This window comes from Felis catus, chromosome C2 (genome assembly GCF_018350175.1).
Source record: "Felis catus isolate Fca126 chromosome C2, F.catus_Fca126_mat1.0, whole genome shotgun sequence".
NCBI lineage: Eukaryota > Metazoa > Chordata > Mammalia > Carnivora > Felidae > Felis > Felis catus.
The window spans coordinates 106,162,425-106,186,999 of NC_058376.1; the positions used below are offsets into that span (position 1 = coordinate 106,162,425).

The 24,575-nt window shown below is 35.1% G+C and overlaps 1 protein-coding gene and 1 pseudogene across 1 annotated transcript in view; one reads left to right on the forward strand and one right to left on the reverse strand.

The window, feature by feature from the left end:
* RSRC1 (arginine and serine rich coiled-coil 1) overlaps window positions 1–24,575 on the reverse strand; it is a 417,872-nt gene that overhangs the window by 7,105 nt on the left and 386,192 nt on the right. Inside the window, exon 9 of the mRNA XM_045037326.1 lies at window positions 2,019–2,125. Coding sequence (XP_044893261.1) covers window positions 2,019–2,125 — 107 coding nt within the window. The remainder of the gene's footprint in view (window positions 1–2,018; window positions 2,126–24,575) is intronic.
* Window positions 22,281–22,672, forward strand: LOC123379810 (annotated as a pseudogene).

A 24,575-nucleotide genomic window follows, 5' to 3' on the forward strand; every position in this document is an offset into this window, starting at 1 on the left:
CCATGTTAAGTATTTGATAATCATCATATTTACTTCTCAACAAATCCAACAGGTAGGTATTATTAGTTCTATTTTATGAATTTGGAAATTGAGGCCCAAAGAGGTTGAGAAGCTCACTGAAGATCATGGCAAGAAGTGTGGAAGTTAAGATTCAAACTTAGATCTCTTGGAGTTCAAAGCTCACCCTCTTTATACTACATCAGGTATACTTCTTCTTCTTCTTTTTCTTCTTCTTTTTTTAATCTTTATTTTTTTGAGAGGCAGAGAGACAGAGTGCAAGTGGGGGAGGAACAAAGGGGGAGGGAGACACAGAATCTGAAGCAGGCTCCAGGCTCTGAGCTGTCTGCACAGAGCCTGACACGGGGCTCAAACTCATGAACCACAAGTTCATGACCTGAGCTGAAGTCTGATGCTCGACTGAGCCACCCAGACGCCCTTATCAGTTATACTTCTGATCAATATCCTTGCTCATTGCTGATTTTGCTTGTTATTGGAAGAGCTACTAGTATCTTGGAGGAAAAAAAATGGAAGTAAAAATAAGTTTATTATATTAATAATTAGTACCAAAGAGAAAAAGTTGTTTAGAGGAAAACTTGGTGTATTAACTAGAGAGGAATGAGTATTTCCACAGAAAGAAAATGCTAGGTTATCTTGAGTCCAGTCAGAGCTGGGAAGTCAGGATGAACTTCAGAAAGCAAATACTAGGAAACAAAATAAATTACAATTCTATGAGGACATATGAATGACCTTTATATGTAAGATATTAAAGAGTAAGGTAGTAAATAAAATGAGCAACTATATTTATGGATGTCCATTGTAGAGTTCCACCATTTTTTAGGAGTTATGGTGGGAAATTATAAAAAGTTCAAATGAAATTCAGGAAACAACAAGGCAAGGACCATGGATTAACCAGGGCTGTCTACTGCTATGCACCAGGCGCCAGTGCTCAAGTCACTTCTCCAGGATGAATTATTTTAAAAAGTATACGGTAATTGAAAAGATGTCCATGTCACCAGCAACAGGGGAAATGCTAATAGAAAAACAAAAGGTCAACTTCTACCTGACCACGTATCAGGTCAGTAAATGTAAAAATATCTGATAAGGATTTGGTGTTAACCAGGGTGTGAGAGGCAGACATCTTGCACTTGTGGGCAGAATCTGAATTGGCACAATGTTTTTGGAGGATGACTTTGGGAACATATATGAAGATAAACAATATTAACCTTAAGCAAATATCTCCAACTTGAAAATTTTATTTTACGAGGATAATAATGGATATTTACAAATATGTATGTAATACTTTCAAGCTTACAACTACTTAAATATCTAATATCAAGGAAAAAATCAATGAATTGTGGTAAATTCATCAGCAGGATACTGTATAGTCACTAATATATTTACAGATGTAGAATATTTTTGAATAATATTCATGACTTTATTACATGTAGTTATTAAAGAATACATGTATTTCACAGTAGAATGCCTTTTCTGACTCAAGGAACAGATTCCTAAAGACAGCCTTGATACTAACTGAAAGAATACATGCAATATTCAACAGAAATAAAATGCCAATCAGAACTCCTTTTACTAGAGTTGAATAAGTGATACTCATCTGGGCAAAGGGTGTAGATATATGTTACTATTTGGGTAAAAATCTGATTGTTAAAGCTCTCCTCTAACTTTTGTCCAGAAATGTCAATTCAAAAGTAGATGCAGGCATTTGAAAAGAAAACTATACGTTCATAAAATGCATATTACTGCTTTAGAACTGTTGACATTTTACTTTGTCTTCTCAGCGAATTTTAAAATAAAAATGGCATCAGATATATTTTTACAAGTGAAACTTGAACTGATTCTCACTGATTCGTTCTCTCTCTCTCAATAACATGCTGACACTCGCTCACCCTACTTCATCTATCTGTTAGAAGAAGCACTTACATTTAAGTAAAATCCATTAATAAAGCACCTCCTCAGAGGGGATCTAAAGGCTTATTCATAATGTCTGGATGAAAACTTACCTTTTTGACTTCTTTACTTGATCTGAATGTCTGCTGAACAAAAGAATCACTTTCAATGGCTTCAATTTCTTTTACTCTTTTTACTTGTTCTACCAGGGTGGCTTGGTCTAAAAAAAGGAGGGGGGGTGTATAATGTCAGTGTATTTTGTGTGTGAGCTTGTTAACAACACTATTCTAAGCAAGGTTCTTTCTTTCTGTTAAGTAATTTTATGACTTCTGGAATTTACCTGGATGAAAAGATGTTATAGTTAAGCTGTAACAAAAAACTATTTCCCCCCGGAGATCCACAAATATAATATTCTTACACACTAAGGCTCTCATCTAAAACCTAAAACATTGCTGAGAAGTCACTGCTATAATGATATAAGCTAATCTGGGCTAATCTAGTGGGAGGGCTTTGAAAATTAAAAAAATATTATGGAAATACATATAAAAGGAATAACAGCACAATGAATCCATTTGCACCCATCACTCAGCTTCTATAGTCATGAACTTTGTTACTTCTTATTTACTTTATTGATCCTCACTTCATCTTTTTAGGTAGACATGGAGTACTCAAAAGTAGCTCCCAGACACTGTACCATGTTACCCCTAAGTATTTAGTAGGTATTTCAGGTAAGGGCTTAAAAAAAAAAAACTCAAACAACAGTAACGCAACTACAATACCATCTTTACCTCCAACAATATTACCAATAATGCCTTAATATCATCTTATACAGTCTATGTTTAATTTTCACTGTCTAAAAAAAAAAAAACACGTCTTTTTTACAGGTAGTTTGCTTAAAACAGGATCCATACAAGGTCCACACATTAGACTTGTTTGATAAGTATGTTAAACCCTTTTAATCACTGACAGTCTTCAGTCCCTCCCTTTCTTTTTTTTTTTTAATTTTATTTTCAATGTTTTTTATTTTATTTTTGGGACAGAGAGAGACAGAGCATGAACGGGGGAGGGGCAGAGAGAGAGGGAGACACAGAATCGGAAACAGGCTCCAGGCTCCGAGCCATCAGCCCAGAGCCCGACGCGGGGCTCGAACTCACGGACCGCGAGATGGTGACCTGGCTGAAGTCGGACGCTTAACCGACTGCGCCACCCAGGCGCCCCAGTCCCTCCCTTTCATTGCCATTTATTTGTTGGAGACAATGGATCATTTATACTTAAAATTTTTCTACATTCTAGATCTGGATGATTTTATTCTCATGATGTCATTTAACATGTTCCTCTATCCTTCGTATTTTGTGTAAGCCAGTAGTTAGATCTAGTGACTGGATAAGATTCAAGTTCAATTTCTTTTAGTCAAGAACACGTCATAGGTGATGCTTTGTAATTCCTATCACACTATACGAGGATGTGCTTCTCCCAATTTTAAAGATGTTAAGATTGATCAGTGGGTCTAAGTTGATGTCAGCCTGACCCTCTTACAAAGTTCTTCATCAACTTTTCACTTAATGTTTTTAGCAGACATTAATGTTTGTTCATTAGACCCATTATTTCATGAGATGTTGTAAAATGGTGATTTTCTAATTCTATTATTCTTCCTGCATTTATTAGCTCTGATTTCTATGTAATGAAGAACTTCCCTCATTGGCTGTGAAGTATATAGTCTGTACAGGAAAGGGAGAATAAATGTTTAATTTTTTCCCTTTACTTGTCAATTTTGATCCAAAGATGAATGAGTTCCTGAATATTTATATACTTGACATATTTTACTCCATGTAATCATTTTAATATATTGTTGCTCAGATTATTCTACCTTTGGGTGGTGGGAATCTCTTGAAGTTGGTCCTGTATCCTTTTGATATAGTTAAGGGGTGACTCAGATGTTCCAGGTTCATTTTTTACAGTCCCTGTCCAAGACCTGAAATTAGCTGTTTCTTCAAAGGGCTCAGACTCCTGTTAGTGGGGAATGATATTCTGAAACAGTAACTGGGACACCGGGGTCTTTATTGTTATTAGTCTGTCACTGCTTCTCAGCTTTTTCAGTGGGTGGGATAGGAAATACATATTTTAAGAAGAGAAAATTTAATATGAATTCTTGCTGATACTATCAATCAAATTAAAGATTAGAGGACTTTTAAAGTCTTTGATTTTTTATTTGTATGTCTTTTCTTTCACTTTAAAAATTTTAAGTCTTAATGATATGGTAAAAAGTACTTAGCTGTTTCTCCTAATATGAAAGTTGAGTATGTATTTGTTTCATAATAACAAGATAAATATCACTATTAACAACAAGATAAATTAACACAGTTTAACATTTCTTTATGGTTCTTTTAGATCTTAGGAATCACTCCACTGATCAACTGTCAAAACACTATACTCTAAGGTTACTTAAAATAATTTTCCATGTGATTATGCTACCAACTTGATATATGGCTAGGTTTAGTTTTTTTGGATTCATTTTTGATTTTTAGGTCTTGCTTTTTGGTCTTTGAGGTCTTGCTGTCCTTGTGAATAATATTAATATTTTTTATTTGATATAGTTGACACACGATGTTACATTAGTTTCAGGTGTACAACACAATAATTCAACAACTCTATATGTTATGCTATACTCACAAGTGTAGCTACTATCACCATAAAATGCTATTATAATACCAATGACTATATTACCCTAAACTATATCTTTTTGTTCCAATGATGTATTCATTCCATTACTAGAAGACTATATCTTCCACTCCTCTTCACCCATTCTGTCCATCTCCCAACCCCCCCTCTTCTGGCAACCATCAGTTTGGTCTCTGTATTTGCATATGATTCTGCTTTTTGCTATTCACTTGTTTTGGTTTTTAGATTCCACATATAAGTGAAATCATAGGGTGTTTTCTTTTGTCTGTCTGACTTATTTCACTTAGCATAATAGCCTCTAGGTCCATCCATGTTGTTGCAAATGGCAAGGTGTCATCTTTTTTATGGCTGTGTAATATTCCTCTGTGTGTGTGTGTGTGTGTGTGTGTGTGCGTGCGCGTGTGTGTACGCACGTGTACATCTTCTTTATCCATTCACTTATCGTTGGACACTTGGGTTGCTTCCATATCTTGGTTGTTGTAAATAATGCTGTAATAAACATAGGGGTGCAGATACCTTTTTGAATTGTTTTCATTTTTTTTGGGTAAATATCCATTAGTGGAATTACTGGATCATATGGTATGTCTATTTTTAATTTTTTGAGGAACAAAAAACACTTTTTATTTCTTGTCTTTAATATTTTTTAGTTGTATAAAACAAATGATTCTGAAGTCAAAACAAAACATCATTCAGAGAAGTCTAGGTTTCCTTTCCCATCCCATTCTCTCAGTTCTTTCCCCAATCCATAGGTAACCATTTTTATGAGATTTTGGTTTTTTATCCTTCCTTTGTTTCTTTCTGAAAATGTTAAGTATACATATTCTCTTCTTTCTTACACAAAATTAACATACTACACAATATGTCTTCAATATCATTTCACCCCAGTATAAAGACTTCCTCATTCTATTTTATAACTATACAGTTACCTATTTTATGGTTTTATGATAGTTTTTTTCCTCACCAATGCCCTATTGGTGGTCATTTGAGCTGTTTTTAGTCTTTTGTTTTTATAATTAGTGCTTTCCCAAATAGCCATGTGCATGTGTTGTTTCATATTTTAGGTGTTTTTTTTTCCTTAAAAAAATATTTTCTTTCTTTTTTTTTTTTTCTTTCTCCCTAGGCTGGAAAAATGCAACCTTATGGTTCACACACTCACGATTTAAACTCTTGCTCTAGGCTGAGAGGAATACATGGCTGAATTAGGAGTCACTGTATATTCAACTAGGGCATCTAAAAAACTTTGGGGTTTTAGACTTTATGGACAATAACTGGATTTACATGCTAAGAAACAACTGTAATAAGTGGTGTGGAAATAAGGTAGTTGTTTGCACCAAAGGACTTTTCACATCCCAGCAGATCTAAGCTTAAAAGGCTAAGTGTTACAGAGAGTATGAAAAGAAATTTGGTTTAATAATTTCAATAAAAATTAACGACTTATGAAAAATATTTGCTTCAACTTTTGGCCAATCACAAATTATAATTTTTTTAATGTTTATTTATTTTGGAGAGAGAGTGTGTGAGTGGGGGAAGGGCAGACAGAGAGGGAGACACAGAATCTGAAGCAGGCTCGGGCTCTAAGGCATCAGCACAGAGCCTGAAGCAGGACTCGAACTCATGAACCACAAGATCACGACCTGACCCAAAGTCAGATGCTTAACTGAGCCACCCAGGCACCCCCACAAATTATAATTACATAGTCTTATGCAAGCTCCAGTTTATTTAAGGGAAAAATACGCTTCTGGGGATGTGTCCCTGACAGATGTAACCAGTCCTTTCTCATGTGAAAAATAATGCATGGAATGTCTGGAAGCAATAGCCACCAGAGCCAACACTCCCATCTTTGAAAGAATATATTTTACAACATAAAAGCAAGCACTGCTAGAGTGTCATGGATAAGCAAACAGTTCCACATGCTTTAGAATAAAAGCTCCTGTGGATTTTAATTATGCAATGTACTAATTGAGCATAAAAAATGAGAGAAAATTCTTTGCCCAGCTAATTTATTAATGTGAACATATCTCATACCTGTGGATGGCATTTTTATTAGTTACATGTATAACAGTGTTAATATGGCAGAGAAAAGTCACAATGGATACCATTCCATGTGATCCAACTTTAATTTGTCAATATGAAAATACATCTGTTTGGGTAGGTCTTAATTAGTTTTACTATTATTTAGCCATAATTAATTCCCAACCAAAAGAGAATATTTCTGACTTCAGGATGATGTCTCATGTATATCAACTATTTGAAGTCTTGGATTTTTTTCTCCAACATATTCTCTTATTTGGATTTACAAAGCACATCATTAGTACTAAAAGTCAGAGGTGAGCTCACAAATAGTACTTGATGTGTAAAGTTTATAGTGTTTACAGCTTTAAATATGGACAAACAACCAGCTCCTAAAACAAATAAAAGTGTTATCATGGAAGCTGGCCAAAGGGCCAGTATGTTTAACAAAACATCACTGGAGAAATAATAAAGGAAGGAAGGAAAAAGATTAGAGAAAACCAGAACGTTGTCTTTGTGTTTCTTTAAAGATCACTTCAGGACTAACAAAGTGACAGGGCAGATAAGGGAAAGCTAGTTTGCCTCACTTACAATATGAAAATAAACCAACAGAGCTTGTATGTTTCAATGCAAGAACCATTTTACCATACTTAAAGAGTATGATATTTGAAGAGTAAGAGAGAGATATCTAAGTCAAAATTGAAAAACTCATGGGAGATTTACATTTTTCGTTTTAAAATAGCTCAGCTTCATGCTGTCTAAAAACAGGCATCGAATGGCTTCATAGTCAAAATTCGAGTATCAATGTCATACAAATGTATGTGTTCAATATAATCCTGTCATTTTGGGAAATGGAATAAAACACATCAATAATATACAGTAAATTGTTTTAAATTCAGGTTCTTTAAGGTTTACATATCAATTTGTCATTTAAAAATTCTTTACCAATTTTGACTGGGAAAAATGTGAATTAAAACTCCTTATCATTTACATGATTGGCATGAATGCCTAGCATACAAGGTTATCTTGTATTTATCAGTCATGAGGTAAAAATAAAGACCAAGGGACACATGATCGGGAGAATCAAAGTTATGGGATGTTTTTAAATATCAACATGGCAAACATGAAGGAAACGTATCTATTAGCCCTTGATCCTGTCTGATAAACACATTATTGGTAAATAAAATGACATCCATAGGTAGTTTGTAAAATTTCAGTGGAAGGGATACATATTATAGTAAAATAAAAAATAATTAAGTCAGAAATCTAAGTCACCACAGATTTAAAAAAATCAATACTAATTCACCACATGGAAAGTCATTTTGTTTCCTATGTGATAAAAAGTTATAGTCAAACATTTTATTAGTCACTATTGATGTTGCATTATACAAATTAGGCTCACCTACCCCTTCAAGGTATATTTGATAATTTCACATGACATAGCTTTTGAAGAATTTTCTTTAAAAATATTATCAAGTGAAACACAAAGTTAATATTAAGATATGTTAGTAAAGATGATAAGGTCTGATATAAGCCTTTTATTTGAAAAGACAAAATTTTAATCTATATACCATTTGTGGATTACACAAACCAATCTCTCTAAACTGGCAGCAATACAAGGCTGAAAACAGCAGATGGCACTATTACCCAAGATGTAATCATGGAATAACTGCCAATGTTTCATGAAAGGTATCTTACACATGAAAATCTCATCTTCAATTGACTCCTTTTGAATATTAATATTTTATGAATTTCCCCAAAGTTAAAATGCATTTTATGTTACAAAGAGTTTGGGTCAATTGCCCTCATAGTTACTGAGGTACTCATGCTACTCTTCCAGGAAAAAAAATATTTATATACTAATAGTATTGCTATAAATACATGAATAATACAAAAGAATATTTTATTTTCTGTTTAAATGGACTCAAATTTTAGTCAAGAATGGAAATATTCATGAAATTCCTATTTATGGTAAAATATAGATACTGAACACAAACCAGTCTGAAACGTAAAGCATTTTCAACTGCTATTACAATTAAAAAAAAAAAAAAAAGCAAACAAATTGGCCAGTAAACAAAGATAGTTATTCAATAGACTATAAACAAATAAAGCTTACCAGGAAAAAGCCACAAAGCTTACTTGAAATTCTAAGTAAGGTGATAATAATCTAAGGTGATTATAACAGTTTCTCATGAACACAAATTTTAACGAGACACAGCATTGCTTTCCCTTCAAAACAGTATATTTTAAATAAGTTTCTTTCATAAAGCAAATATTAGAAATCCAACCTCAATATTTTAAGACTGTTCATAAGACCCAGATCCCTGGGCACAAATTCCCAGAAATGATATCCACAAATAACTTGAAAGATGAGAAAACTTAAGTAGAATGTGGCTGGTCTATTAGTCTTTCTGGAAGCTGATAATACAGTACCAGGTTATATATGTCAATGAGGCTCCTGAAGGCTTCTAGTAACAACCCTCTTTGGATAAGGTCCAAGATAGACTAATCTTATATTAAACTGCTTTCTGTATCAAATTAAGTAATAGGAGTAACTTTAATGTGACTGTACCAGTGAAGAGTTTCTGATAAACATTTTAATAAGTGGGTATCAGGCTAGGTTTTATTAAAAAACAAAATACACACTGAATACCTCATTTAGCTCCTCTCACCTAGAATGCTTTCACCTTTTCTTAATCTTCCCTATTACCTTCACTTGCCACCTGTGAGAAAAGGGCCTTTTCCATAATTCATTTGGCTCTTAGCATATGTTGCCTTGCACTGATATTAATCTCTTCATTAGTGAAAGCTTCATTTCCCCAGCTAGAGGGAACATAACTTTTTCTGTCAACCCCAGGACTTGGTGTAGTATGCTCTATTATTTAGTAAGCCGTCAATAAACTTTTGTTGAAAAACTAAAAATTAAAAGGCATGAAGGTAACCATTAAAAAAAACCCACCTTCTTGCGGGGAGAGAGGGAATGTCAAATTATAAGAAGTTTTTGTAACTTAAAAAATTAGGTGTCTTTAAGTAGTTAAAGAGCTCTGGGTTCAGACTATCTGGATTACACTTTATCTCTGCTAATAAGCAGTTGTGTGACCTTGGGCAAGCAGTTCAAGCTGTAATGGTCTCAGTTTTCTCCTCTGTGTCATGGGAATAACAACCTCAACATCACAGAATGGCTGAGAGGTGACTCTTTTTCCCTCCTCTCCTTTCCTCGTTTCAAATATTTGAGCACATTCAATGTACCAGGCATTGTTCCAAATACAAGGGTTTAGAAACAAATAAGTTTCTTTCCTCATGAGGCTTATATTTGTCATGGGAGAGACCAATAATGAACATGTACATAAACAATATCAAGAAAAATAGAGCAGGGTAGAAGGCTAGAAAGGAGAACAGGAGCTATTTCAAATGGGATGATCAGGGGAAAACTCTCTGACATGCAGAATCCAGCAGACAGAAGAATCATGTGAAGGATCAAGCCAAGAAAATTTAGGAGATGATACGTGTGCTAGAACAGGGTAAGGAAGCACTAAAAGCACTTAATAAATGACAGACTTCATAAATGACAGACTTAGTACTAGAGTGTTAATTTAGTAGTAGTAGTAGTAGTAGTAGTAGTAGTAGTAGTAGAGACGTGGAAGTTGGCTAAAACGTTTGGATATAACCTCAATTTCTGGCCATATCATTTAAGGCTGGCAACCTTTTATGAGTTCAGCCACACAGTAACTAGCTTTAGCTCACACCTTTTGGGGCGTCACCTGTGGTGTGGCAGGGCTGTGGGAATGACTGGAAGAGGGGACAGGACTACGTACATCTTTGAGAAGGCACAAAAGGTCCAGCTGACTTTTATCACCCCCAAGACACTGGACTCCACCCTGGCTCACTGAATGCTGCAGGCTGAGTGGGGAAGTAGTGCTTCATGGCCTCCCATCCTCCAGTGACTCAAGAGATGGGAGGTCCTGCCACTTCCTAATGGGTGCCTTGTAATGCAAACTCCCCAAAATAGTAGTTGTGTGGTAAAAATCATGTTATAAAGCAAACGCATTTTAGCTTAGTGTCTGTAAATCTACAGACACTTTGTTTTGATCATCAATATCTGCAATGACCTTGTGAGGAAGGTCACAAAGGCTAATTTTTTATTTAAATGGTTGTTGAAAAGGCCAGAGGAGCTGTTCTGGTGGAAGAAGTAGTAATCACAGCAGTAACAGAAGCTTACATTTATGGCACCCTGTGCTAAGCACTTCACATGGGTTACCTCATTTAACTATCATAACTATAAGAAACAGTACTATTATTCTCATTGTACAGTTGAGAAACTAAGGCTAAATAACTTGATCAAGGTCACATAACTAGTTGGTGGTAGAAATGGGATGCAGTTCACGAACTGTGATCCAGTCATTATCTCCTAGTCAAATAAATTCTTTACCCACACCTGCCAAATAACAGATTATTTTTTTCCTCCTTCCCATCCATTTACTAGAAATAATAAATGTTCTTGGTATTGTTCTTATTCTGCATTTTAATGCTTATTCATTCAATACAATGTGGCTTTTTTTTTTTTTTTTTTTTTTTGGTAGAGAAGATGCCATAAATATTATCTCAGTCTTCTGGCATTATCTTGAGCTAGATTACAAATGATATTTTCAGAAGCTTACACATTTGAAAAAGTTTTTAAAGAATTATAAATGTCATATCCTGAAAACTTTTATCAATGAATTAAAAAATATAAAGTTTTTAGAAAACCTGGCTATTCTTTCATTTAAGCCTGAGAACAAACTGAGTAGTAAATTACCATTTTAGAACTGTTCTTTATTAATTGTGTAGCAATTGTTGTTGCAAAGAACTAAAATGGTTTCTGCAAATTTGGCTAAACCCTAACTACTATGTAATCTACTACATAGACTATTGCCTTATGCTCGCTTCAAGTGTAACAAACGTGGGTAGTCAAATCTACTTTAAACGAGTGGCAAGAAATAATAACTCCAACAAAGCTAAAGCTACTGGAAGCTTTCTTATTTTAACAGGACTGAGAAAGGACTATAATTCGAAGTATACCAGATTAATAGGGCGGAATACAGACTCTGAAGTCACTGTTTGCTGTCCATTTTAATTCTAGAATTCTTATTGACTCTAATTAAAATTCTGTAGATGGAAGAGTTGTATGTTTCTAAGGAACTTGCAGCGAATGCTGTCTGCCAGCCATCTCCAAACACCCCATAACCACACACAACTTGCCTGTCAGGAGAGCTAATGCAGACATCGCAGGGCACACCACATTTGTCACTGTGGCTAATATCAGAGATACGCAGCTCTTTTTTCTTAGCACACAAAAGCAAGATATGTAATTCAATGCTCAATTTACCCTTGTCTCGCAGGAGATTTTTCCCCGCTAATTGATAGAAATTAAGCCATTAATCAAGCCACTAGCCATCATTCAAACCAGAGAAGATGAATACAAACTTTCATCATAACCACCTTCCCCATTTTAGTGTTCATTAGCATTAATTTTTAATGCAATTATGCTATTCTTTTACGCTGAGCTCATAAATTACTGCTCTTTTGTTGCTGGCTGGCCTTGTAAAATCCAAACTAATGCTTTGTGCTCTGATCTTAAAGGCAATTACTAGGTTCTTCTTTTATATCTTTGCATCCCCAGTAACCTTTATATATAACGAATACCCATGGCTGCCTATGCCTGTTTGTTTTTTTAATGTCTCTATATAAACCTTTGTGAACATATAAATGTAGTCAAATGTATCTACAATAAACATAGATATGTATACACACACACCACATACATTATAAAATACAGATGTTAATACAAAAATAAGATGTCACAAATTCATATTATAGTTCGGGTTCAAACATAACGGTATTATTATGGTTTCTCATGATTAAAATGAATTGCATCATTGTACTAAAGTTATAATTTGGTAACAAATTAGAGAAAGAAAATAGGAATATTAATAACGGTTGGCTAGTATACACATATGTAAGAGTCCAACAACTACTAGAAATAGAATGAATAACTATGGCATACAAAAATCCCTTAGTTCTTTACCTCGGGTTAATGTTTTATATTTAAATCCTTATTTAAAAACATTGTGTCAAAACCTGAAAAGTAATGAGATGAAAACGGAATGAAAATGAAAATGAAGATCAGAAGAACCGTTTATCCAAAAGTGTGTTTCCAAGTACATGCAAGGACTCCACAGTCTTATACTGTGCGGAAGCAGCAGTTTATACGAAGATGACTGTAGTAAAAAGACAGATTTTCCAGAAATAAATACTGAACCCAAAGGCAGCAATCCACTCCTTCCTCCAACCCAGAGAAAGTCAAAAGATGTACTCTCTTTATAGTCCCCCAGTAGGCATTGGTTATGTTCACTCCTAGGTGCAGAGGAGATAAAAAACAAACAAACAAACAAACAAACAAACAACCCTGCAACTCTCTTCCTCTATCAACCCAGTAATGCCTTTGCCTTTGTTTGTAAGTTGTTATGTTCTGGCCACCCACTAGCTAGACAAAGGGTACCTATGTGGCATTAAGATATGAAATAAAACTGGGGAAAAGGAAACTTATTGGGAAAATGTCAGTAACACTGGTGTTGGGGCCAGCCCCGTCACCTCTGGCAGTTGCACAGCTGCTGCCTACCCTTAACACCATGATACTGGGGAAGGGAGTACAGGGTATATTCAGGAATCTTCTAACAACAACAACAACAACAACAAAAAAGCTTTGAATCATTAACATAAGATATCTTCTGTTTCCTCTCATGGTTCATTCTCTATTAGATTTCATCTTAAAAAAAATTTTTTTAACATTTATTTATTTTTGAGACAGAGAGAGAGAGAGAGCATGAACAGGGGAGGGTCAGAGAAAGAGGGAGACACAGAATCTGAAACAGGCTCCAGGCTCTGAGCTGTCAGCACAGAGCCCGACGCGGGGCTCGAACCCAAGGACTGTGAGATCATGACCTGAGCCAGTTGGACGCTTAACCGACTGAGCCACCCAGGCGCCCCAAGAATTCTTATTTATAAGGAATTATGAGCTGACTGTGGGTAGGCACAGGGATTTATTTTGTTTACAAAGTGCAATTGTTATTTTATTTGATTCTCAAAGAGACATAATTTTTGGTAATAAATAATATCCCCATTTTTCAAATACAGTATCTGATACTCTCAAAGTTTAAGAGGACCCAAAAGAGGCAGAGTTGGAATATGAAACAAGTCGTTGCACGTCAAATTCTGTATATTTCTCAATGTAACAGGTGTCTCCTAAGCTTTTGAATCTGATAACTACATGGCTGTTTAAGCTTATTTCATATGCTTATCAAATTTATGTAAAATTTTGATCTTTTAAACAGAGATGGGGTAGGGAGGATGTTAGAAGACATTAATTTCTTTTTCTTAAAAGCAGAGTATTTTGCTATATTAATGAAGTGGAGCATATAAAACTATAACATTTAAAGAAACCCAGTATGGGTTAGTCTGCATTTTCTAGAATTTCATACAAATGGTATACTCTTTCATGTCTGATGTCTTTCACTCAACATGTTTTTGTAATAGCTCCTTGTTGTTGGGTAGATCTATTGTTCCTTTTATTATTGGTAGAATTCTGTTACATGAATATCCACAATTTGTTTATCCATTCACCTGCTGATAGACATTTGGGTTGTTTCTAATATCTGACTTAAAAAAAAGTTTTTTTAAATGTTTACTTATTTTTGAGAGACAGAGAGACAGATTGCGAGCAGGGGAGGAGGCAGAGAGAGAGAGGGAGACACAGAATCTGAAGGAGGCTCCAGGCTCTGAGCTCTCAGCACAGAGCCGGAAGCAGGCCTGGAACTCACGAACCACAAGATGATGACCTGAGCTGAAGCTGTACACTTAACTGACAGCCACCCAGGCACCCCTCCAGTTTCTGGCTTTTGAGAATAAAGTTACTGTAACATTTATGTAACGTCTTTGTGTATTTCCCTTCTCTTGGGTACATATGTAATATTGGAATAGCTGGATTATACGGTAAGTTTGTATTTCTCTGATGACTAATGATATTGAGCATTTTTAGTGCTCTATTAACCATTCACTTCTTTTTTAAATTGTGTCGCAAATCTTTTGGTCATTATTTAATTAGGTTGTCTGTATTCTTCTCACTGAGTTTCAAAAACTTTGTATCTGTTCTGGATATATCCTTTGTCAATATGTATTGCCAGTATTTTCTCCCATTCTGTGACTTGCCTTTTCTTTAACACATTTTTTTGATGTTTATTTACTTTTGAGAGAGAGAGAGAAAGAACGAGCCAGTGGGGGAGGGGATGATAGAGGGGGCCTGAAGATCCAAAGCGGGCTCAGTGCTGATAGCAGGGAGCCCAGTTTGGGGCTTGAACTCATGAACTGTGAGACCATGACCTGAGCTGAGGCAGACGATCAACCAACCGAGTCACCCAGGCGCCCCACTCTGCCTTTTTGTTCTTTATGGTGTCTTTCAAAGAGCAAAACTTTTTAATTAAAAAAAAGTCCAATTTATTATTTTTAAAATTTTGTGCTTTTTTGTGTCTATCAAAAAGATATTTGCCTACCTCAAGGCTGCAAACATTTTCTTCTAGCTCTATAATACATTTCAAGCTAATTTTTATGTATTGTGTGAAATAAGTGTCATTACTTATTTTCCCCATAAGGATATTCAGTTTTTTCAGCATTATTTATTAAAAAGACTTTCCTTTTCCCACTGTATTGTTTGGTAGTTTTGTTGAAAATTAATTGGCCATATATGTGAAAGTTAATTTCTAGTCTCTCTAGTCTGTTCCATTTATCTATATGTTTATCTTTATAGTACACAGTCTTAATTACTGTAATTTTATAGTGAATCTCAAAATTAGGGAGTGTAAATCATCTTTGTTCTTTTAATATTTTAAAAGTTTATTTATTTATTTTGAAAGAGAGAGACAGAGAGAGAGCACTGGAGGGGCAGAGAAAGAGGGAGAGAGAGAGAATCCCAAGCAGGCTCCACACTGTCAGAGCAGAGCCCGATGTAGGGCTCAAACCCACAAACTGTGAGATCATGACCTGAACTGAAATCAAGAGTCAGACACTTAACTGGCTGAGCCACCCAGGTGCCCGCCCCTAAAACTGATTCTTAGTAGAAACTTTGTTCCTAACACTTAAGTTGAATTTTAGCATTAGGATGCAAAGTATAATATATAATGAAATTCACTTTCAGGAATAAGTTGAAATACAAATGATTAGTAAAATTAGACCCTCTCCAAATATTAACTTGTTAGGTACAGCACTTAAAAAAAAAAAAAAAACAACGATCAATTACTTAAATCAACTTTAAAAATAGTTTTTGTGGAGGCACCTGGGTGGCTCAATTGGTTAAGCATCCGACTCTTGATGACTGTTGATACCGGCTCAGGTTATGATCTCACAGTTCGAGAGACTGAGCCCCTGTTGGGCTCTGTGCTGAGCATGGAGCCTGCTTGGGATTCCCTCTCTCCCTCTCCCTCTGTTCTCCCTCTCCCTCTCCCCCTGACCCTACTTGCATACACTCTTTCCCTCTAAAATAAAAAAAAAGGGGGCGCCTGAGTGGCGCAGTCGGCTAAGCGTCCGACTTCAGCCAGGTCACGATCTCGCGGTCCGTGGGTTCGAGCCCCGCGTCAGGCTCTGGGCTGACAGCTCAGAGCCTGGAGCCTGTTTCCGATTCTGTGTCTCCCTCTCTCTCTGCCCCTCCCCCGTTCATGCTCTGTCTCTCTCTGTCCCCAAAATAAATAAACGTTGAAAAAAAAAATTAAAAAATAAATTAAAAAATAAAAAAAAATAAATAAAAGAGTTCGGGGGAACTGGTCAAGTTGTAAACATGTTATTTATCACCAAGAGATACTGTTATGTTAAATTTTTATTTCTTCTGATTTTAGAGTAAAAAATTGAGCCACATTCATATTACTTTATAAAGAAGTTGCCACATAAGAAGATAATGGTTTAAATGACTAAATATTGATGGCAGGTTTTTTTTTTTTCTTTAGTTTAAGAATGTAGCCTGGAAAATGTATTCAGGCATAACTGATGAAAGAAAATCAGAAAGGAGAATAAGGGATGACAGATTAATAGGGCAAATTTCCAGGGACTTAAAAGAAACAAGAACCAAGGGTGAGTACATATGTTTAAGAATCTGAACTATTTGGAGAAATTCTACCTGTTCAGGGAAAAGAACTGGGGCATCTACATCCAAATCGAATGAATAATCTCTTACTCCTCAAACTATCATTTAAGAAGCAATATATATATACACATCCTAAACTGAATTCTGATGTCTGTAATTATAATCTCCTTTCTGTTTGTTCCACCATTTTGTCCACACTTGCTTCTCATTACAGTCTTTCTCTTCAAATAAATGCAAATAAGATTCTTGTCTTTTAAACAAGAAAAGCCCTAAATGGCACATTATTATATTATTAAAGTATAGGTAATAATAAATCTGTATTACTAAACTCTCTCTGTTTCTGTATGTTCCAATACACTTGGTCAAGCTGCACATAATGAAATACATATGATTCTTATTTGGTTTAAATTATTGCTAAATTTGGACAGGTTTAAAATCTTCACAATGTTATGATAATTATATGATTGTAAGTCAGAGCTATGAATTATATGCACAGCTGTGTATTTTCTTTTTCAATTAAAATATTCTGGTGAGATAGCCTAATGATTTGGTGTTCTAAATTGTATTTTAAGAAAAACATTTAAGTTGAAAATCTCACATGAGTAACAATCATAACCTTTATAAAAATGGAGAAAAGTTTCCACATTTTAACTGGTTTCCAGTACACTATGATTTCAATAAAGCATATCATACCTAATTCCCACATTCGCCACATTGAGCATAAATGCAGCCATTAAGATAAGATGAAAAGCAGAGGATAGACAAAGCAATAAAGGAATCAACAAATGGGAAATGCGACATATATTTTAGCCCATTCCTCTGTGACTTTGACAGAAATCCGCTACAGGAACAAAGCAATATTAATGCTAAACATTCAGGGCTGCCTGGGTGGCTCACTTGGTTAGTCAGTCATCTGACTCTTGATCTTGGCTCAGGTTATGATCTCACACTTTGTGGGATTGAGCCCTGCATCCAGATCTGTGCTGATGGTGTGGAGCATGCTTGGGATTCTCTCTCTTCCTCTCTCTTTCTAGCCCTCCTCTGCTCATACACTCTCTCTCTCTCAAAATAAATAAACTTAAAAAATATTAACCATTCATTTGCTTTTAATAGTGTTTTTTTCATGACAAGCACAATGTTTTAAGTTATAAAGTTGCAAAATAATAGGCAAGTCCAGCTCTACTTATAGGTGAAGTGACTATTAAAATTAGCACTCCAAGTTCTAGCTTCACAACTATATTATCTTAGTCAAGCCTTCCCATTACATTTCTATCTTCTCTTCCAAATTAAGATATGGTACCTATTAAAATACAAATATGATCTCTGGATGGAAGAAACACTTTAGGAGAGACAAGTTTATTGTTCTATAGAAGAGAACAGTGCCCTGCAGGGCTGATAAATTTGTAGAAAGGAAAAATCCAGATGAGGAATTGATGGGAAGATCATGATTGTTTGGGAGCTAAACCTTGGGAATAAGGTAAGACAGGAGGTCCTGAAGATGGGTGCAAAGGTTGCAGGACAAGAAAGTGAGATGGTGACAGAACATTTATAATAGTTCTGAGCTTCACATGCAAATCTTCCAATTACAGCCCAGCATGGAAGGACAGGGGCTCTAGGACAGATCTCTAACCACAGGAATATGATTTTTGAGTTATTTATTCCTTATACATTTTAATTATTATGGATCCATACCAACTACCAATGTGTGATGAGTGTTCCAAAGATCTCTAATCTTTGGGAGAGGGGAGATGGCAGTGTTAGTGACAATCATTGTGTAGTATCTCAAGATATGGGAAGAAAAATCTCTAATGGGTCCATACAAGTAAGGAAATTTATAAACCTCTTAAGGTATATTGCCAGTCTGTAGCATCTGTAACTGGAATAGCCAGGGCATATTTCTTATGTTGGATATAAGTAAACTTTAAGTAAAATGCTAAAGAATAAAATTCGAACTCATGAACACTAAGATTGAGTAAAAATATAAACTTTATATGCATAAACACTTCCAGGCCTACTGAAACTCATTTAATAATCACAAAACTGATACTGTGTTAAGACTAAATAACAATATTAGAGCTAAAAATGAACCTTGAAAATGAAACCATTACAAATCCACAATTAATTTAAAACATTTCAAGAAGAGTTTTTACGGGCTGACTCAGGGCTTAATCCTGGCAGCCAGATGGATGTAGGAGGTCAATAATCCAGAAACAATGAGACAGTGATTAGTCAGTAAAACAAATCCCTGGAAGCAATTACTGTTCAACACGTCAGAAAGCCATTTGACCAAAATAATCAGAATATGGATCGCGAGGTTTCAGTGTCTCTCTGCTATCCCCTTTCTAAAACTCATCTTTAGTAAACATACTATAAAGCCAGTTACTACTTCAAACAACAATTACTCACTGCTAAAAGTCTTTGTTCAAAAATGATGACTGAAGAAAGGTCCCTCTACACAAGCCAAGTTTACATGTTCCTACATTCTTTATGTCTATCCAATCAGACATACTGCAAAGGTGTAAGCTCTAAGAAAATCTCATCTGGTCCAAAAGATTATCAATCATTGTTAAGTTTTTCTACAAAACAGCAATGGGACAAACATGCATGAGTCAAGGAACCAAATGTTATGTTTGGTCTACAAATACGGTATTTGGATCACACTAAGCATTCACAAGGAATCTAGTAGGTACCTGTTGAATGGTCTGCTGAGCTTAGGCCACTGTTGCTATAGAATGTGGTATTCCTGTATTAGGGAAGGAAGCTCCTTAAAGATTTTTTCTTCTCTTTTTTTAAATTTGGGAAAATGTCAGAGACTTGTTTATTGCCCTCAAGAATTTCTAGGTAGTACTTAAAAGCTACTTTCCATTGTCCTTGAAAATACTAAATGAAAGGACGTGTCCTTGAAGCTCCTTCGTAGGAGCAGGATTATACTTCCATTTCTACTCCTGCCCATCATTCAATAAAGTGATCACTTCCTCAATCCTGAAACTTTCTTCATTTGGCTTTAATGACACCATATACTCCTCGTTGGGCACAATTCTTCATTTTCCTACACTGGCCCCTCTAACTGTTAGGGTGCCCCAATGTTCAGATTGGACCCCTTCCTTTTTTCTATCTTGATTTTTTTCTCTAGATGACCCATCTACATGCTAACGACCTTCAAATCTTTAGGTCTAGTCTTGACATCTTTACCAAACTCCAGACCTTGATTTTTCTCTCTTATCCCCTAAATTGAAACTATCACTTTTCATTGGCTTCCTATCACATTTAAAATTAAATTCAAACTCCATACGCTTACTTAAAAACCCTACATAATCTGGCTCCTACTAAGTTTTTCAATCAAATTCTAACCCTTGTCCTAGCTGCACATGGCCTTCTTTGTGGTTCTTAAGCATTCTAAACTTGCTTCCCCCTTAGGATATTTATGGAAGCTGTTCCTTCCCCCTAGAATGCTCTTTTTGTACCAAGTCCCTTTTTGTTCAGATTTAATTTAAATGCCAGCTGCTCAGGGAGGCCTTTCCAGAGCACTCAGTCAAAAGCAGTCACTAGTCACTCTCTAGCACATCAGAGAAATGAGTTAATTGTGAGGTTATTAGGGGAATTTAGGCACAAGATGATGACTATCCTGATCAGGTGGGAACTGAGAGTCAAGTTTTAAACACAATGACTTTGACATGCTTGTATGTTAAAAAAAAAAAGTCATCTCCAAGTCTGGAGTTCAGAAGAGAAAGTCTGGGATATAAATTTGGAAGTAATAAGCATACAGAAAGCATTTACTCCAGTTGAAAGTGACAAATTCACGTAAGAAGTTATAGAGAGAAAAGAAGTGAATTCCAGTGAATGCCAATACTTGCAGATTGGGTAGGAAGAAGAGAAAGGGCTAGCCAGGACTGGCAGAAAAATCAGTATTATGTCATAGAAAGTGAAAAGGAATTTCAAGAAGACTAGTATGGTGAGTTGTGCTGAATGCTGCTGCAAGGTTAAATATGATGAGAAAAATTCCACTAGATTTGGCAAATTAGAAAGTATTGGTGATTTTGAAAAAAAAGGAGTTATAAGAAAGTAATGTGGTAAATCACAATTGGAAAAGATGATGGTTAAATAAAAACTCCTATTTCCTAGACAATGGAGGATCAGATTATTTAAATGAGACTTCTGCTGAGCACAACAAATTATACAGGACAGAACATTAAAAAAAATCAAATTACATATATTGTTGAGATCATATGAGGTAAGGAATCCACAAAGACCAAACATGAAGTGAACAGTTCTAGCAGTCCTCTAACTCATAAGGAAATTGAATCATTTGCAAAAAACTTTTCTATAAACACTAGGTTCATAGAGTTGTACAGCAAAATTCTACCAAACTTTCAAGAACAAGATAATTGTGTTCCTAACTCATTTCCTTACTTTCTAACTCATTCATTCTCTTCCTAACTTCCCAACTCAAACTGACTTCCTAACTCATTTTATTAGGCTAGCACAAATCTACTTTCAAAACTAGTCAAGAACAGTACTAAAAGGGAAAAATTATAGAAATAAATCATGAATGCAGATGCAAAAAGGGTAAAAAAGTAAACACACACACACACACACACACACAGTACACAAACATATACATACCCACATATAACTCATATGCAAACAAATGAAATCCAGGAGTGTAAAAAAAGATAATACATCATAATTAAGTTGAAGTAATTCTAGGACCACAGGTTTGGTTCAGCATTAGAAGATATGTTAGTATAATTCATAAAATTGTCTGATTAAAGGAGAAAAACTAAACTAAAAAACTAAAGTCTTCAACAAAATTCAACATTTATTTGAGATTAGAAACAAACTTAGGGAAGGAAGGAAACATCTCTAACCTGAAAAAGGGATGTACTCCTCCTTCCCCAAAACTAAACCAAATTGAAAATGGTAAGGCAAATATCATACTGAATGGTACAATGTTAAAAAATAATCTTTATGTCCACAAACAGGGTAATTATGCTAGCTAGCTATCATCATTTCTATTAGGTACTGGTGGTCCTAATCAGTGCCATAACATTAAAGAAAGGAAACAAATGACATAACAATTAGGAAGTAACATAAAGGTGACTATAAATAGATAAAACGTAGAGAAAACCCAAAAGTATCTATGGATAATTTATTTGTTATATACAAAACCAGTATTTAAGAGTCAGCTGCATTTGTGTACATCAGCCATGAGCAGAAAATATAATTTAAAACAAGATACCATTTTAGTGGCATAAAAATATAAAGTACCTCAGCATAAATCCAACAAGTGATATGCTAGTCCATTAGAGAGAATATTGTGAAAGTTTAGAAGACCTAAGTAAGCATGCAGAGTTATACACTGCATAACTGCGTAAGATAAGAAGATACAGCGCACGCCTGCCCTGGGCTCCTGGGAGCGTGTGGAAGGCACTGCCTGGAAGGCCAAAGTGTGGAGGCTTCCGGACAGCGTGGTCTGTGTGCGGTCTCTGAGTTTTTGAGTTTCCCGTTTTCCAGGTAAAATATGGCTAAAAGCCTACGGAGTAAATGGAAAAGGAAGATGCGTGCTGAAAAGAGGGAAAAAAAAGAATGCCCCAAAGGAACTCATCAGACTTAAAAGTATTCTTAAAATAGATAGTGGTATTTTAATGACAGATGTTCCAGAGATATCAACTGTGGTGGTACCCAAATATTGTCAAAACTCAATGCATGGTGCCAGATGAAAAAGATAACATGAAAAGGGAGACTGATATTAACAGAAACCAAAAGAGTCTTCTAGATCAGCATGGACAGTAGTGCACCATACGGATGAACCGGAAACGAAGGAAAAGGACAAGGCTGAAGGCAAAGTGAGAAAAATGGAAGGGGAAATGCAAAACAAAGGCAGCAAAGGCAATGAAGGGTTTGGCCTGTTAGACTCTTAAAAACTGGAAAAATCCTACATGGGACAGGTCTTTGATTAGAATGCATACATGGATTTCAACTTCCACCAAATGAAAACTTTGTTTCCAGAATTAATTTGGCCTCTTTCTTCAATTCAAACCCAACTTCACTCCTAAAATTTGTTTTGGGAGCTTGATAAAATATTTTCTTTTCTTTTCTTTTTTTTTAAATATTTTCTTTGATAAATGAAAGTTACACTGATATTTTAATGGGATGGTGTCCAATGTGCAGGGATTCTCAGACATCAAAGCTCTATCAAGTGTTATTTGGTTGAAATTGTTTGGTCTTAGTAAAGATAAAAAAAAAAAGATATTATACTGACACATTCTAGCTAATTCAGGTTTAAGGAAAACTTTTACACAATTTAAAATATAATGTCAGTGGATCTTATAAGCACCACTTGTTTGGAGTTTTGATTTTGTTTAATTCAGAATAAAAGATGTTTTGTCTAGATCTTGAAAAAAAAAGATAAGAAGATACAATATCATAAAGATACCATTTCTTACCAAATCTATAGATTCAACATAATTTCAGTAAAAATCCCAGCATAACAATTGATCAGTCTATTCACTTATCAATTTAGTAAATCTCAAAAAATTCATTCTTAAATGTATATGGAAAAGCAAAGCTTAAACATAACCAAAATGTTCATATAGAGAAAAATGAGGTGGGTGACTTATCTTACCAGATATCAAGACTTATTATACGGCTAGTAATACATACACTATTAGTGTAGGGATAATTAAGTTGACTAAGCAGGACATACAGCAGGACAGAGAGGCCAGAAATATTCTACACATATTGAGAAGCCTGGTTGATGAAGGCGCTGGCATTGCAATTCAATGAAAAGAGACAGTTTCAATAAATGATGTTGGAATAAACAGTTCTCCAAACGAAAAAAAATTAGACCCCTACAGTGCACCATATACAAAAATCAATTCCTGGTGGATTAAAGCTCTGTGAAAGGCAAAATTTTTAGAAGACAATGTAGGAGAATATGCTTATGACCTTGAATTAGGAAAGAATTTATAAAACAGGACCAAAAAAAGTATAAGACATAAAAGGATTGATAAATTCATATACATAAAACGTTAAGACCTACTGAGAAGGTATCTATAATAACACATTAGATGATAAAAAAAAATTGAAAATGCTAAAACCAGTAGAAAAATACATTAAAAACTTGAATAGGCATGTCACAGATGAAGAAATACCAATGACCAATACATACGTTAGAAGAAACTCAACTTCATTAATAATCTTGGAAATGCCCATTCAAACCAAGATCAGATACCATTTTACAGTCAGCACATTGTGGCAATAACACCACACACTGGCAAAAGTGAAGAAGTGTGGAAATGCCAAGTATAGCAAGGATGTAAAGCAACCAGAAATGCCATACAATACTTTTGTGAGCAAAGACTGGCACCGACCACTTTGGAAACAATTGGGCACCATTTGGTAGAACTGAAGATGTGTCTCCCTTATATCTCAGCAATTCTACTAGACATATAGGCCCTAGAAAAACTCTTGTATATGTGCACCCGAAGAGAGAAACTATGTATATTTCAGCAATGTTTCTGACTGCAAAAAATCTGAAACAATCCAAATGTCTGTCAATAGGAGAATGAATACATTTGGGTATATTCAGAAAACAGAATAGTTCCTAACAGTTAAAATGAATTAACTACATCTATAAGGATTATGACAGAAGTATACCATAATGTTGAACAGAAAAAGAAAGTGATAAAAAAAAAAATCACACACTATTTTTTTCATTTATAAAAGGTTAAAAAGTATCGAAACATAAGTGTTATATTATTGGGGGTATACACAAATACAGTGAAACACACAGAGCGGCACGAGAATATCAGGC